Source organism: Pleuronectes platessa, chromosome 7 (assembly GCF_947347685.1).
Source record: "Pleuronectes platessa chromosome 7, fPlePla1.1, whole genome shotgun sequence".
Classification (NCBI taxonomy): domain Eukaryota; kingdom Metazoa; phylum Chordata; class Actinopteri; order Pleuronectiformes; family Pleuronectidae; genus Pleuronectes; species Pleuronectes platessa.
In genome coordinates this window covers 1,182,182-1,198,092 of record NC_070632.1, presented here as the reverse complement: position 1 = coordinate 1,198,092, position 15,911 = coordinate 1,182,182, and the positions used below count along the sequence as shown (strand labels likewise).

At 45.3% G+C, this 15,911-nt stretch overlaps 2 protein-coding genes and 1 pseudogene across 2 annotated transcripts in view; all 3 read left to right on the top strand.

The window, feature by feature from the left end:
* The window catches only part of LOC128444271 (NACHT, LRR and PYD domains-containing protein 12-like), a 330,858-nt gene that overhangs the window by 133,825 nt on the left and 181,122 nt on the right, over positions 1-15,911 (top strand). Inside the window, exon 13 of the mRNA XM_053426645.1 lies at positions 15,094-15,267. Coding sequence (XP_053282620.1) covers positions 15,094-15,267 — 174 coding nt within the window. The remainder of the gene's footprint in view (positions 1-15,093; positions 15,268-15,911) is intronic.
* The window catches only part of LOC128444274 (NLR family CARD domain-containing protein 3-like), a 146,184-nt gene that overhangs the window by 69,199 nt on the left and 61,074 nt on the right, over positions 1-15,911 (top strand). The window lies entirely within an intron of this gene.
* Positions 5,118-7,300, top strand: LOC128444012 (asc-type amino acid transporter 1-like; annotated as a pseudogene).

The window sequence follows — 15,911 nt, the reverse complement described above, 5'->3', positions numbered from 1 at the left end:
GCACTGAAGATGCGGTTTTAGACCTTAACCACGCAGAGCCTCATCCAGCCTCTCAGCACGCCTTAAAGCAGCTGGTCCGCTCTCACGGCCTGGTGGACGTGTGGAGGAGGATGCACCCAGACTGCAGACAGTACACCTGGTCCCACATCAGAGAGAGTAGGATCTCCTCAGCCAGGTTAGACAGGATTTATTGTTTTAAACATCATTTTAACATTTTTAAAAGCTGCACCATCATGCCGGCTGGTTTTAGTGATCATTCCCTGCTTTTATGTCATGTGTTTATCAGGAATGTTTTACCCAAGAGCGCCTATTGGCATTTTAACTCTGTTTTAACATTCGATAAGAATTTTAAAGATGTTATTTCTGGGGTGTTTTTAGACAGAGGAAGGGCGAGTTTAGTAATCTTAGGCAGTGGTGGGACCACGGTAAGACTCAAATACGCTTATTGTGTCAACAACACACCCTCAATGTCACAAGAGACGCCACCCGATCTATGAAAGATCTAGAGACCGACATAGTGGAACTAGAACATTTAAGTGAGTCCACCGGAAATCAAGGTTATTTTGAAAACCTCAAAGGAAAAAAAATGTCTTTAGCCGACCTGAACGTAAAGTACAGGGCGCGTTAGTCAGGTCTCGGTTCCTGAACATCAGTGAAATGGATGCTCCAACTAGCTACTTCTTCAGTCTGGAGAAAAAGAACGGGCAGAGGAGAGTAATCCACACCCTGCTCTCAGACACAGGGGAAGAGCTGATGGAGCCAGATCAGAGAGCGGGCTGTGAGTTTTTATGAAGCACTGTACTCTTCTGAGGAAGAACACACAGGCAGGGAGGAGTTCTGTGAAGAACTACCTCAGATCTCGGAAGAGTCCAACTCACAGCTCGCTGCCCCTCTCCGGATGCAGGAGCTGCTGACCGCCCTGCAGGGCATGCAGGGACGGCGGGCTCCTGGCATTGACGGACTGACACCGGAGTTTTATAAAGCTTACTGGGGCATTTTATCACACGATCTTTTACAGGTTTTTAATGAGTGTCTGGCGTCTGGCTCCATGCCAGTGTCCTGCAGGAGGGCGGTCCTCACACTGCTCCTGAAGAAGGGGAACCTGCAGGACATCAAGAACTGGTGCCCTGTGTCATTGCTCTGTGTGGATTACAAACTTCTGTCCAAAGCACTGGCCTCCAGGCTGGGGAAGGCTATGGAGCAGGTCATTCACAGGGTCCAGACCTACTGCGTGCCCGGCAGGTCCATGGTGGACAATGTCCACCTCATTCGAGACCTTTTGGATGTCTCCAGTTCATTAGATGTAGATATAGGCTTGATTTCCCTAGACCAAGAAAAAGCTTTTGACCGCGTTGAACACAGCTTCCTGTGGAAAGTGATGGGGAAGTTTGGGTTCAGCGCTGGCTTCATAGCTAAGATCAAGGTGCTGTACAGTGACGTTGAGAGCGTGTTAAAGATCAACGGCAGTCTGAGTGCTCCTTTCAGGGTGGGTAGAGGTGTCAGGCAGGGCTGTGCTCTGTCGGGGATGCTCTACGCACTCTCCTTGGAATCTCTCCTCCGCAGAATAAGATCTAGCATTCAAGGTGTGTTTTATCCTTGTTTTAGTGGCAACATGATTTTATCAGCTTACGCCGACGATCTTATTGTTTTTATTAAAGACCAGACGGATGTGGATATTTTAGCCAAAATCTTAAATGATTTTAGCGTGGCATCGGCCGCGAGGGTCAATTGGAAAAAAAGCGAAGCCCTCGCGGTCGGGGAGTGGCCTGGAGGTCTCCCAGTTCTCCCCCAAAACCTGAAATGGAAGAGGGAGGGCATAAAGTACCTCGGGGTGTTTTTAGTAAACGATGATATACGTAAGAAGAACTGGGAGAACGTCACAGAAAAAATAGAAAACAAACTGTTAAAATGGAAATGGCTGCTCCCAAAAATGTCTCTTAGAGGGAGGGTACTGGTTTTAAATAATCTTGTGGCATCCCAATTGTGGCACCACCTAATGTGTGTAGAACCCCCCCCTGGCTTGCTTTCCAATGTACAAAAGAAAATGGTGGATTTTTTCTGGGGGGGTCTACACGCACTACAGCCGGACTGCAACTTTTAGAATTCAATTCATTAAAAAGTATCTCACAGGTCCAGCAGATCTGGTGCGGAGAGATGTGGCCAGCAGCATCCTTAGGCGTGCCAATAACCTGGGGTTGGATGATGCTCTGTTTTTAACAGATTCTAAATTATTAAAATTAAGTGGGTTGCCTCCTTTTTATCAAGGTGTTTTTAAATCATGGGCCCTTTTTAACAAAACAAGGTGTCAAAAAGCAGCCTCTCTGTACTGGTTGTTGAGAGAACCACTCGTGAATGGAGCCAGACTGGACGTCAGCAGCACATCAACACCCGGCCTTATGGCGGCGCTGACCCGGTCTGGAACAGTGACCCTACAGCAGCTGGTGGATGCAGTGGGGCCGGCACTCAACAACACCCAGGCCCTGGGCTCCCTGCTGGGGCTGCAGTCCTCCCGGATGGCCCAGAGAATCCTGGAGCTCTGGACCCAGAGGCTCTCCATCCGGGAAAAGGACCTCCTGAGGGCCTACCAGAGGGGGGAAACTGCACCAGAGACTGCAGACCCCTACCCTTAAGTTATCCTGAGCCCAGGCCTGGGAGAAAAGACCGGCCCCCTACTAACTGAGATAAACAAACACAAACTGACAATACACAGAGCGGACAAAGAGACAATATACAGGAACTGTGTAAAAAGCATCCACCAGACCGGACTGAGCAACAGACCCCCCACTGTGTGGTCACGGAGGTGGGGGGATCATGGACCCAGCCCGCAGTGGAGGATTTTATACAAACCTCCCCTCAAGAAAAGAACAGCGACCTCCAGTGGAGAATTTTACACGGCGCCGTCGCTTCCAACGCTTTTATTTCTATTCTTAATCCCACTGTTCTTAACAAGTGTCCATTTTGTGACCTGCGTGAAACTATTTATCACGTTTTTACTGAGTGCAAGAGACTGACAAGTTTCTTCACTCTTTTAACTGAGAAGGTTTTTAGTGATTTTAACGTCACTTTTACTGAGAAGGTTTTTGTTGTAGCTGCCTACAACAAAACAGATAAAGATAAGTGGCAGCTCCTGAACCACCTCTCAGGTGAGGCCAAGATGGACATTTACATTTCAATCAGGAGAGACTTGGTTTTTACTTTAACGAGTTTATTTTTTACAGTGCACAGAGAAAGCGAATATTTATAGTCTTGGCATTTTAGGCCCTGTGTGATGTCATCAGGATTAGAAGGGGGTGGAGCAGAACGTCTTACAGGAATACCCCCTAAGAAAGAAGACGAAGAATGTAGACAAGGGGAAGTGAGATACTGGTGAGTCTTACCTTGTGTTGTAGAATCCTAGAGGATAATACATACTTTGGAAAACAACGATCGTTATACATTTGTCCCCAAAAAAATATAAAGATGACTCATTGGTGTGCATCTACGCCCCCGAGTGGACAAAATATGAGGTAAATGAAGAGGTATTCACAAGTTTTAACAGGGATCTAAAATGCAAAACATAAGTGAAGCAAAAATATATAACAGTAATTACGTGTCGATAAAGCGACCAGTACAAACATTTTTAGGTTGCTTGATGAAAATTAGGTCCGCTGGACTGAAGGTAAAATGTCGTGGTGAGTGCAGGTTCTAGATGTAGAACTTAATAAAAAGATAATTTGAACGACTGAAATAAGGCCGAGACCAAAATTAGATAAAATTTTGAGAAGAATTTGAAAGCGGCACGGCACACCGCAACAGAAATTAAGTCGCATGATGAACAGGGATTAAGACGGCTCGGCTCACCGCCAAAAGAAATTAAGTGGCATGGCAAGCTTAAGTGAAGGTCCACTGACCGAGTTAAAGCCATGGTAAGTGCAGCTCCTAAATGTAGAACTGAATAAACGGTCAACAAGGACCAAACATAAATAAAAGGTCATTCGACCAAAATTAATTTTAAGGTCCAAGACTAAATTAAATAAATAACAACAGAAATGCAAAGCGGCACGGCACACCGCAACAGAAATTAAGTGGCATGGCGAGCTTAAGTGAAGGTCCACTGACCGAGTTAAAGCCATGGTGAATGCAAAATGTAAACTTAAAAAACGGTCGCGAGGACCAAACGTAAATAAAAGGTCATTCGACCAACAGAATCACGGTCCAAGACCAAATGAGATTAAATGTCAACAGAAAGCAAATCGGCACGGCACACCGTAACAGAAATTAAGTCATATGACAAAACTGAAAATAAGGTCCGCTGGACCGAAAGTAAAATACAGGGTGCACATACGCCGCTCGCACGTATGGGGTCATCATCCGACCAGGTGTAGTGCAGTATGTAGTGAGGAGAGTGCCCAAGGCAATTTCCTTTATGTGCAAATATACATGGCAATAAAAATAATTCTGTTTCTGATTCGGATTTTAAAAAATTTAACTGTATAGCTAGCGTCACTCAAAGAATGGGCAGAAGATCCGGAACCACCACCAGTTATATGCATTTGAAGACATCAGTTTTTTTCAAACTTTGATCCAAAAGGAATGTGTTTATGCGAGGACGGATATAGGGAGTGAAGGCAGAAGATACTCTTCCCGGTTGTTCTAGTGAGCCAAGGGAATACCTTGGAAGGCTGAAGAGTTGCATTTCCTATTCTGAACGCATGGCTGAATAGAGCGCAGGCAAGAGTTTGCTTTAATTAAACTTGTTTATGCTGGTGAAGAACTCTTTTGTTTTAGAGAGGAGGTTTCCAAAATGAGGAATACGGGACGAATGGAGAAGGCCGGGGCTACGCCATTGTCCTTAAAAATCCCCCAAAACTCACAGATGGAGTACATTTGTGAATAACTGCAGATAATCAGTCAGATGCACTGCTAAATATATTATTATTTTTATTTCTTTTGATTGTGATTGTGACCTGTGATGCAGATGTGGCCAGACGCAGGTCGGATCGGCACCTTATGCGTGACATTCGAGTCCCATGGGTGGAATAGTTAATGGAACTTCATGAGAGGTGATGTGTACCGCGAAGTGCTGAGGAAAGCAGCCGCTTATTTGTTAGCTGCATGGGAGGATTTTTGTCGCGAATATGCTGTACAATTAGATTTATTTATTTTAGGGTTAGGGTTAGGGTTAGGGTTGGTCCTTGGTTCAGGAATCGACCTCGTGCCATCTACATTTCCATTTCTTTGGTGACCTTTGTGTACACGCTCACCAACATCGCCTACTTCTCCTCCATGTCGCCCGAGGAGCTGCGACATGGAACACAGGTTGTGTTTCTCCGGAGCCAGAGAGGGTCACCTGCCGAGCCTGCTGGCCATGATCCACTATAAGTACTGCACGCCCATCCCCGCCCTGCTGTGCTGTGTACGTACAGGCTCCGCCCCCTGCTCCCTGTGTCTTTGTGCAGTTTGTTCCTTTGTCGCCTGTTTTCTCTCTCGTTCGTGTAAAAGTCGTTTCGAAACACGTGGATGAATTTAGGACCGATGTGCCTGACGTCAGGTGAATAAATATCTGTGTGTGTCTGTGTGTGTGTGTGTTGTCTCCAGGTGAACCTGCTGGTTCCTGTGTGTTACCTGATGTTCTGGGCCCTGCTGCTGGGATTCAGTCTCTACTCGGAGCCGGTGGTTTGTGGCGTCGGCCTCGTCATCATGCTCACCGGCGTCCCCGTCTACTTCCTGGGTGTTCACTGGAGAGAAAAACCAAAGTGTATCTACAACTTCATCGGTGAGTTTCTCAAACACTGGGGACTGGCTGCAGTGTTGGTGCTTAACCCCCCCCTCCTCCATGTTAGCTGATGGGACCCTAACCCTAACAAAGAAAATCAAAGAAGACCTTAAATAAATGGTTTCATGAAGTGAATTCAGTTTCTTTAAGGACCGGTCCAGTCTCAGTTTGGATTCTCTCAGTGTCCCTCACGTGTCTGATCAGTAACTTGAGACTTGTCTCTTCCTGCAGAGAGGGCGACCTACGTGGGCCAGAGGTTGTGCTTCGTGGTCTTTCCTCAGATCGACCCCATCGAGAACGCCGACCCCTCAGAATGGACTGACCGCTCGTCACGCAGGAGCAGTTTGTCCTAAAACTCTTTTCTGAATACATGAAGATGTTTCCAGTCCAGACACCGGCTCCTGCTCTGGGATCTGCCGGTTTGACCTTTCACCTTCTGAGACTCTTTATTTGTGTTCGGGCCGCCTGCACTTTTTATTTCTTTTCCTCTTTTTTTACTAAGTCGACAAACACAAAAATCTAATGTCGACAGAGCGACACTGTGAAAATGACTTTAATTCCCATTTGGGAGGAATTTGTTCCTCTTGTGTAACACGACTGGACGACGTGTTTTGTGCCTTTAGACCTTTTCACACCAAGTCCACACAGATCCAGAGTCAGGAATCTGAATACAGTCAGAAAACACACGTGTGCATCAGCTCTGGTACAAAATATCCACATGTTTCTAAACCGTGATAAGTTTGATCTACATCTTCTCTTCTGTGTTTCTGACTGAGGAACCAGAGGGAAATGATCTTCTTCAGGATAATGTTTCCAAACGTTTCATCATTTTATTTTCATTTAAAGCTGCTTTCAAACTGACATGTTCCTGAAATGTTCTGGAGGAACAGACACGTCTGAGTCAGTGTCTCTGGACATGTTCTGGATCTTCTCCTGCAGCCTCCTGGTAACATGTGTGTAACATGTCAGAGTGAGTCCATGTGAGGAACCAGCAGGACAATGTGTGGAAGCTTCCCAGTGAGCGAGTGGACGCGTTGATGAGGTTTCTAACACGTGACGTGAAACTGAAGAACACAAACATCTCAGGATGAAGAAGAGGAGCCGGACACGTAGAAGACGAAGACGTCCACTTGGAAACACGAGGAGATTCCAGATCTTCTGGTGATGAGGGCCGACTCCGGTGTGGACGAGCTGTAAACAACAACACTGATCTTTCCACAGCAGAGTTTATACGTCATGTCCCGCCTCCTGCTGCTCTACAGGCTCCGCCTCCTGCTGCTCTACAGGCTCCGCCCCTCGACCAAGGCTCCGCCCCTCGCCTGGATGTTCCCACATGTTCCTGTTTGAACGAGTCGGACCCGACAACCTGCTGCTGCTCTTCAAACACTAACTACACAGAAAGTCCAGACAACATTTACACAGTGCTGGTTTGAAGCAGTCACATGTGATTATTAATATTTTCACACACGTAGTTGTTGTGTGTGGATAAACAGCACAACTTCCTTTACACTTGTGTCCAATGTGTCCCAACATGTCTCTGAACAGTGTCCCGATGTGGTTCCATCACGTTTCGCCGATTTCGAACGATTTTCCTCCAAAAGGAAAGTTTGCAAAGTTAATTCTGTATTTTGAATTCAAGTCTTTAACAGACCTGGAGTCAGTGTAAGGATCTGAGAACTGCAGTGATATCATTTACCTTCTCAGTGTCAGTGACAACTTGACAACAGAACATTCGGCTGAAGATAAAAGGAAGTTTTTCGAAATCCTGCAGAGACATGAATCCTTAATAACGGACATGTTCTGTAGTGATGATCTGACTTTGTCTCCCCCGTCTTCAAAAACTTCAGATTCATCTTAATGAAGAAAATCCCGACGCGTCCAATCACTGATTTAAAAAGTATTTTCATCGTCTTATCTCCTAGAACCTGGTTCAATAATCCAGAACAAGGATCTGAACCTATGGAGGAATGAACCGTCCTCAGAATCTAAAGTGTCCGATCCTGTGCGTCATGTGACTCCTGGGGATGATGTCATCAGGGGCTCAGTCCAGTTTTAACTGGCTCAGGATGAAGCTACTGGAACAATATGTGTAAAGTGACTTGGTGTGAAAAGGCCTTTACTGGGGAAATGTATATTTAATATTGTTTATTAACTGATTCACCATATTAGACTTTAATATATGTTGCGAGTGCCTTTTGTTGTGTGTTTTGCATTTTGCACTTTGGTCTTCTACACAAGTTGCTCTGGTCAGTAAACAGCCAGGGGGCGCTGTGTGCCCGAGATGGAGTGTGTTAACCGTTAACCCAGTAGCTGTGTGTTCACCTCACCTTCATCTGATCTACTGACTGTGAACACACGTAGACACTTTCTCACAGGTCGTGTTTTTACAAAATAAAAGTCTAATGTTATTAAAGTATGTGACTGAGAGAGAAGCGTCCACGTCCTGAATCTCTCTGACCTCTGACCTGTGATTTAACAGACGTGTCACATGACACATGTTGTTTCTAACTGAGCCTGAACACGAGCCCGTCGTCTTAGTCCAGTAATTATTTTAGACTTTTACACTGATCTGATAAATAAAAACGAGGATATGTTCAAACAGATTTGTGTGAGACGTGTTTCAAACCATAGCAGTGGATGTTCCTGCTCAGATGTTTGTGTTTGAATGGAAAACAGGTTTATTGTGAAAAGAGTTAAAATCCAAACTCACTTGTTTCAGCACAAAACGTCTCTGGTGTTAATTTGTTCTTCTGATTTGAGCAGTTGAATAAAATCTGTGTCTCAAAACCACGAAGCATTCGAACTGTGTGTAAATCAAAAGTGATTAAAGATGGATGACATGAGGACTCCCAGGACTGAGGCCAGTCGCCCCCTGGTGGCAGACTGCAGGATAGGTCATACACCCCACCTCCTCCATGTTAGCAGATGGGACACGGGCTAAACAAAAACAAAAGAAACTAAATCTGAGTAGAAGTTAAATAAATGTTTGTAAAGATGTTTCAGTCGTTTGTTCAAGTTTCTGATCAGTTTGGTTTGAATCAGTTATTGATGAAAACAAGTGTAGAGGTGATGATTGACAGATGAGACTGACTCCTGTTGGAGACGCTCCCAGTCAGGACTCAGTGTGAAAGTGAAGATCTGGATTCATGATCCCACACCGTCCATTATTAACTAAATACATGATCCTAAGTTTGTTATCTACATCATAACATCACAATAAAACATGAACTGTGAACCAGTTCATCTTCATGGGTATGAACTGGACTTTGAACTGGGTGGAATCAAGAGTGAACTGGTTGAACAGGGAGGAGGAGCATGAGAACAGGGAGCGGTCAGACTCCATTTTCACCTGGACTAGCAGAAGGAAGGAAAGTGAGCAGGTGAGTGTGAACACAACTTTCTGAAAGTTTCACTGTGTCACTCTCACACCTGCTGTTAACATCCGTCTGCTGATCACATGACTCTAAGTTTGTCAGTTCACACCTGGTGACAGACGTCATGTGATCGGATCCCAGAGACAGATGTGAACAGCAGGTCTGGATCAAAGAGCCTTCAAAGGACTAATTAACAGAGTTAACTCAGAGTTTCACTTTTTATCTTCATCTGTTCATCAAGTGTTTAATAACACAACGTGTTTTCACAATCATACGTTACAGCAGTGGTCACCAACCAGTCCAGAGTCTTCACTGTCGATCCCAGTAAAGCTCTGGACTCACTGGCTGAGGTGTGAGTACACACACACACACACACACACACACACACACACACACACACACACACACGCACACACACACACACACACACACATAACTTCAAACTGGTTTTGTGTGAGTTTTAAAGTGAATATAAAGTTGTTGCTTGTGTTTCACCTTCATTTGGGCACAAAGCCATAGAACTGAGTGGAGATACAGAGGCTGCTTCAAACTGTGACTGATGTGCTCTCAGTGTTACTGTCTATAAAGTTCTGTAATTCATTTCCAGCCTTTATGACGTGAACATGATTCTAGATGTTGAGTTTCTTCTCTTAGTGGCCGGGGGTTGAAGGTCACATTAACTTTTACAAGCTTGTATTAATTAACTTTAATGTAGTTGATTGGTTTGAGTGTAGATCAGGAAATACTCAAGAGAGAGAGAGAGAGAGAGAGAGAGAGAGAGAGAGAGAGAGAGAGAGAGAGAGAGAGAGAGTGAGAGAGAGAGAGAGAGAGACAGAGAGAGAGAGAGAGACTCTTGTCCTTCCTGAGGTTTCTGATGTGATCACTGTGTTTCCTTCTATTTAAGAAGTCCTGTGTACTTAAATAAATACCAGTACTACAAACTATGAAGCCCTGCATCTATTTCACAATAAAACATTAATAAAAAATGAATTGATTCAGTCGGCAGAAACTCTGCAGTGCCTTTATTTTGAAATGAGTAGGCTACAGGAAGTGTTGCAAATATTTGTGTTTGTGACGTTTTCAACAGATAAACATTGAAACTGGTGTGAAAGATCATTTCACTGTGTTCTGCTGTAAACTGAGCGCAGAACCAGAGGAAATAGACCAGACCTTGAATATCTAGAAGAGCAGCGTGGCCTGAACCACAACTGAGCCGCAGCCGGTGCAACATGGACGAGGACACTTCAGAGCAAGTTGGACCCTCAACCACAAAGTAAGAGACCTGCTACAAACATGTGAAGCTCCAAACTGAATCCTCACAGAATGAACCAGTGAATGATGTGTTCTGAATAAAAACATGTTTGTGTTTGCAGAGGTCAGGACCACAGACTGAGAGCAGAGTCTCCAGGGTCCAGCTGTCTGTCTCTGAAGAGTGACTGGTCCAAAGAACCTCCTCCAAACCTCAGTAATGAACCTGGACCCTCACACACAGAGTAAGAGACTGTTTCTACTGGGACCTGCTCTGAAGAGGATCTAGTTTCCTCTAGTGTGGCCCCTGCATTAGGACACAGCTTCATTGAAGTTGGTGACTAATCTCTCAGAATCACTCAAAGAGCTCAGACCTCCACCAAGAACCAACACGCTCCTTATGAAACCACTTTGAAATCCACTAGAGACTCATTTGGATTTGGATCTGCACCAAATTCCACACACTGGTAAACATCAGTCCTCTGAACATGTCTGTGACAGAGGACCACCCCCCCCCCCCCCCCCCCCGATCTGGTTCACAGACCACAACCTTCCACCAAGTTTACTGGTAATTTGTTGTTTTTTATAATCCCACTAACGAACCAACACACAAACATACTGGGTGAAAACAAAACCTCCTTGACAGAAGTGATGACAACCTGTGACTGTGACATGTGAGTTATCAGGACATGTCTTCACAGGGAGAGGAAGAGGAGTCATGTTTCTGAGGAGGAGCAGTCGTCCTGCTGTGCTTCATGTCAGGACGTCCTGAAGGATCCAGTCTCCACCAGCTGTGGACACTGGTTCTGCAGACAGTGCATCACCTCATACTGGGACCAGTCTGGTTCTTCAGGAGACTCCTCCTGTCCCCAGTGTGGACAAAGATCCAGAACAGGAGCTGGAGGTCAGACAGCCGGTCAGAGCAGCACTGTACATGTGTCTGCTGATGTCTTCACTTCTGACAACAGCACATGTTGTTTTATTTTGTTCCTTCATACAGCATCAACATTTAACATCGTTAGAAAAGCACAAAGTTAAAAAGCTTTTATTTTCTGTAGTTTTTCTGTATCTGATGAAAACAATCAGCAGATTCTCAGATTCTCTGTCTCTCACATTGTTTCTTGTCTTTCAGCAGATCGTGGTCTGCAGGAGGTTTCAGATGAACATAAGCTCAGTGTGAGGAGGAGATGTGAACATGTGACTGAAGGAAGTGATGAAACAGGAAGTAGAACCCTCCTCAACAGGATCTTCACTGAGCTCTACATCACAGAGGGACAGAGTGAAGAGGTTAATACTCAACATGAGGTGAGGCAGCTTGAGACGGCTTCCAAGAAGAAGATCCTCCAGGACACTCCCATCAAGGTCCACGACATCTTTAAAGCCTCCACTGACCAGCAGAGCAGCATCAGAGTCGTCCTGACCAACGGCGTCGCTGGCGTTGGAAAAACCTTCTCGGTGCAGAAGTTCACTCTGGACTGGGCAGAGGGTTTAGAGAACCAGGATGTGGGTCTGCTGGCTGTGCTTTCGTTCAGGGAGCTGAACCTGGTGAAGGACCAGCAGCACAGTCTTCTCACGCTGCTCCATGTTTTCCATCCAGCGTTACAGAAGCTCACGGCAGAGACGCTCGCTGTCTGTAAACCTTTGTTCATCTTTGACGGCCTGGATGAAAGCAGACCTTCTCTGGACTTCAACCACAGGGAGCTTGTGTCTGAGGTCACACAGAGGTCATCAGTCAACGTGCTGCTGACAAACCTCATCCGGGGGAATCTGCTTCCCTCGGCTCTCGTCTGGATAACCTCCAGACCTGCGGCGGCCAATCAGATCCCTCCTGCATGTGTTGACAGGGTCACAGAAGTACGAGGCTTCACTGACGCCCAGAAGGAGGAGTACTTCAGGAGGAGATTCAGTGATGAAGAGCTGTGCAGCAGAATCATCTCACACATCAAGACGTCCAGGAGCCTCCACATCATGTGTCAAATCCCAGTCTTCTGCTGGATCAGTGCTACAGTTCTGGAGCACATGTTGACCACAGACCAGAGAGGAGAGCTGCCCAAGACCCTGACTGACCTGTACTCACACTTCCTGCTGGTTCAGACAAAGAGGAAGAACAACAAGTACGGTAAGAAGAGGGCTGACAGGGACGTTCTCCTGAAGCTGGGGAGGCTGGCACTTAAACATCTGGAGGAAGGAAACATCATGTTCTACCAAGAAGACCTGGAGCGGTGTGGTCTTAATGTCACAGAGGCCTCGGTGTACTCAGGAGTTTGTACTGAGATCTTCAGAAGAGAGTTTGTGATCTTTCAGAAATCAGTCTACTGCTTTGTTCATCTGAGCGTTCAGGAGTTTCTGGCTGCAGTCTACATGTTCCACTGTTACACCAAGAGGAACACAGAAGAACTCAACAACTTCTTGGGAACAAATGGGAACACAGACACCTTCTCCCTGGATGACCTCCTGAAGAGAACCATGGAGAAATCCCTCACCAGTACAAATGGTCATCTGGACCTGTTTGTTCGCTTCCTTCACGGCCTCAGTCTGGAGTCCAACCAGAGAGTCCTAGGAGGCCTGCTGGGTCGGACAGGGAACAATCCAAAGATCATCCAGAGAGTCTTAAGAGGCCTGCTGGGTCAGACAGAGATCATCCAGAGAGTCATCAACAACCTGAAGGAGATGAAGAGTGATGACATTTCTCCTGACAGAAGCATCAACATCTTCCACTGTCTGACTGAGATGAACGACCACTCAGTTCATCAGCAGATGAAACAGTTCCTGACGTCAGAGAACAGATCAGAGGAGAAACTCTCTGAGATCCACTGCTCAGCTCTGGCCTACATGCTGCAGATGTCAGAGGAGGTTCTGGATGAGTTGAGCCTGGAGAAGTTCAACACATCAGACCAGGGTCGACGGAGACTGATCCCAGCTGTGAGGAACTGCAGGAAGGCTCAGTGAGTCCAGACATGATCAATAACATGTTCAATCAGAGTGTGTGTGTGTGTATCTGTGTGTGTGTGTGTGTGTGTGTGTGTCTGTGTGTGTGTGTGTGTGTGTGTGTGTGTCTGTGTCTGTGTGTGTGTGTGTGTGTGTGTGTGTGTGTGTGTGTGTGTGTGTGTGTGTCTGTGTCTGTGTGTGTGTGTGTGTGTGTGTCTGTGTGTGTGTGTGTGTGTGTGTGTGTGTCTGTGTCTGTGTGTGTGTGTGTGTGTGTGTGTGTGTGTGTGTGTGTGTGTGTGTGACTGTGTGTGTGTGTGTGTGTGTGTGTGACTGTGTGTGTGTGTGTGATGAAGTCATTATTCTTATTATATACATATACAGTCTCATTGTTCTCATGTACATATGAGAACAACTAGATCAGATGTGTAGAGTGAAATCCAATGTGATCACTGTGCTGGAGTTTGAGGGTTCAGACAAACGACCATGTGGGGTCCAAGGAGGGTTATTGTATATACTGTGTGTATAGACATAGATATCTGTATCTATGTCTATATGATCAAACAGCACAGAGTGAGGAGACGATCACTGAATCAGTGTTTGGATGAGAATCACTGACGGTTCCTTGAAACTGAAGAAGCAGAAATATAGTTTATTCTTCTTTCTTGTCAAACCAGAGTTCCCACTCTGTGTTTGTCCTCCACCACCAACCAGTGCAGTGTCCGTCCCTCCAGGTTCCAATATGAGGTCACTATGACCTTTGACCTTTGACCACTGAAATCTAATCAGTTTCTCTTTGAGTCAAAATGTGAAGAAATCCCCTGAAGACAGACTTGAGACATCATGTTCAAGAGGCCATGAACATGTTCTGTGACCTTGACCTTTGATCTCTGACCACCTGAATCTAATGAGTTCCTCTGTTAGTCTGAATGAACGCTTGAAACAAATCTGAAAGGATTCTCTTGAGGAGTTTTTAACAAAGAGGGGATTTACCAGGGTGAGGGTCACATGATCACGTTTTGTATGAATGTTATGTTTTCTGATTTAATTCTCACAGATTTGATATTTTCTTTAATTACAGACTCATTGGTTTTGAACTCTCAGAGACTCACTGTGAAGTCGTGGCCTCAGCTCTGAAGTCAGACCCCTCACATCTGAGAGAACTGGATCTGAGCTTCAACGAGCTGCAGGATTCAGGAGTGAAGCTGCTGTGTTCTGGACTGGAGAGTCCAAACTGTCGACTAGAGACTCTGAGGTCCTTAAATCCTTCTTCACTTTTCAGACTTTCTTTCTTATTGGGTCATTATTTATTTAAATTGTCTCAGTCCTGCTCTGCTCACTGTCCCTCAGTCATCTGTCCCTCACCCAGCCTGTCAGTCACGTCCACCTCATCAACTCCATTCACCTGCACTCACCTGCTCCTGATCACTAAGAAAGTGTCAGTAAATAACATGTGGACTGAGGCCGAGCACTCGTCCTCCTCAGGTTTTCAAAATAAGACACATTCTTATTGAAACACGTTGGACAGTTGATAATTATAGAAACAAACAGGAAGTGACATCAGGAGCCATCCCTTCTTTAAACAGTGTTTAATTACACAAACCTGCTCAGTGACCAACACACAGAGAAGAAGCTGATGAATGAAACAATGGTCCAACATGTCTGATCTGATATTTATCTTCAGGTCACAGACTGGACTGAGGTCAGCAGCATGTTGAGAGTCTGTGTTGACATGATGACGATCCACAACAACAGGAGGACACATTCTAATATTCATATTTCTTTATTCAGGTTGTGGAACTGCAGTCTGACAGAGATCAGCTGTTCTTCTCTGGCTTCAGCTCTGAGGTCAAACCCCTCTCATCTGAGAGAACTGGATCTGAGTGACAACAACCTGAAGGACTCAGGAGTGAAGGAGCTGTGTGGTTTTCTACAGAGTCCAACCTGTCGACTGGAGACTCTGAGGTCAGTTCACTGACTCACTTTTGTAGATCTCATATCTATAAAACTGCATTTATACACAATTTGTCTCATTTCATTCTAATTTAACATAATTCCTCTTCATACATAACTTGAATCCATTCATTCATTAATCTGTGACATTTTAAATATTCAGCTACTTGTTAAAACACCGAGTTTAGTTCTGGATTTCCTAAACTGATCTGCAGGACAGAGACCGGGTCCAAATAATCTATTTGTACTGAATCAGGACTCGTGTTTAGTCCAACATGTCTGATTTAATATTTATCTTCCATGTTATGAGTCTGTGCTGACATGAATATGTGTCTGTTATTTTCACACATGAACTCAGTTTAATTTACAGTTAAGTTTTATTCTTTATCCAGGTTGAGGCTCTGCAGTCTGTCAGAGATCAGCTGTTCTTCTCTGGCTTCAGCTCTGAGGTCAAACCCCTCTCATCTGAGAGAACTGAATCTGAGGAACAACAACCTGAAGATCTCAGGAGTGAAGGAGCTTCTTGATCTACAGCAGAGTCCAACCTGTCGACTGGAGACTCTGAGGTCAGTAGATAGTTGGAGTCAGTCCACGCTGCTTTCATCAGTATGTTACTAAACACAGTCAGTATCACAGATCCAGGGTCTGTGCTACCA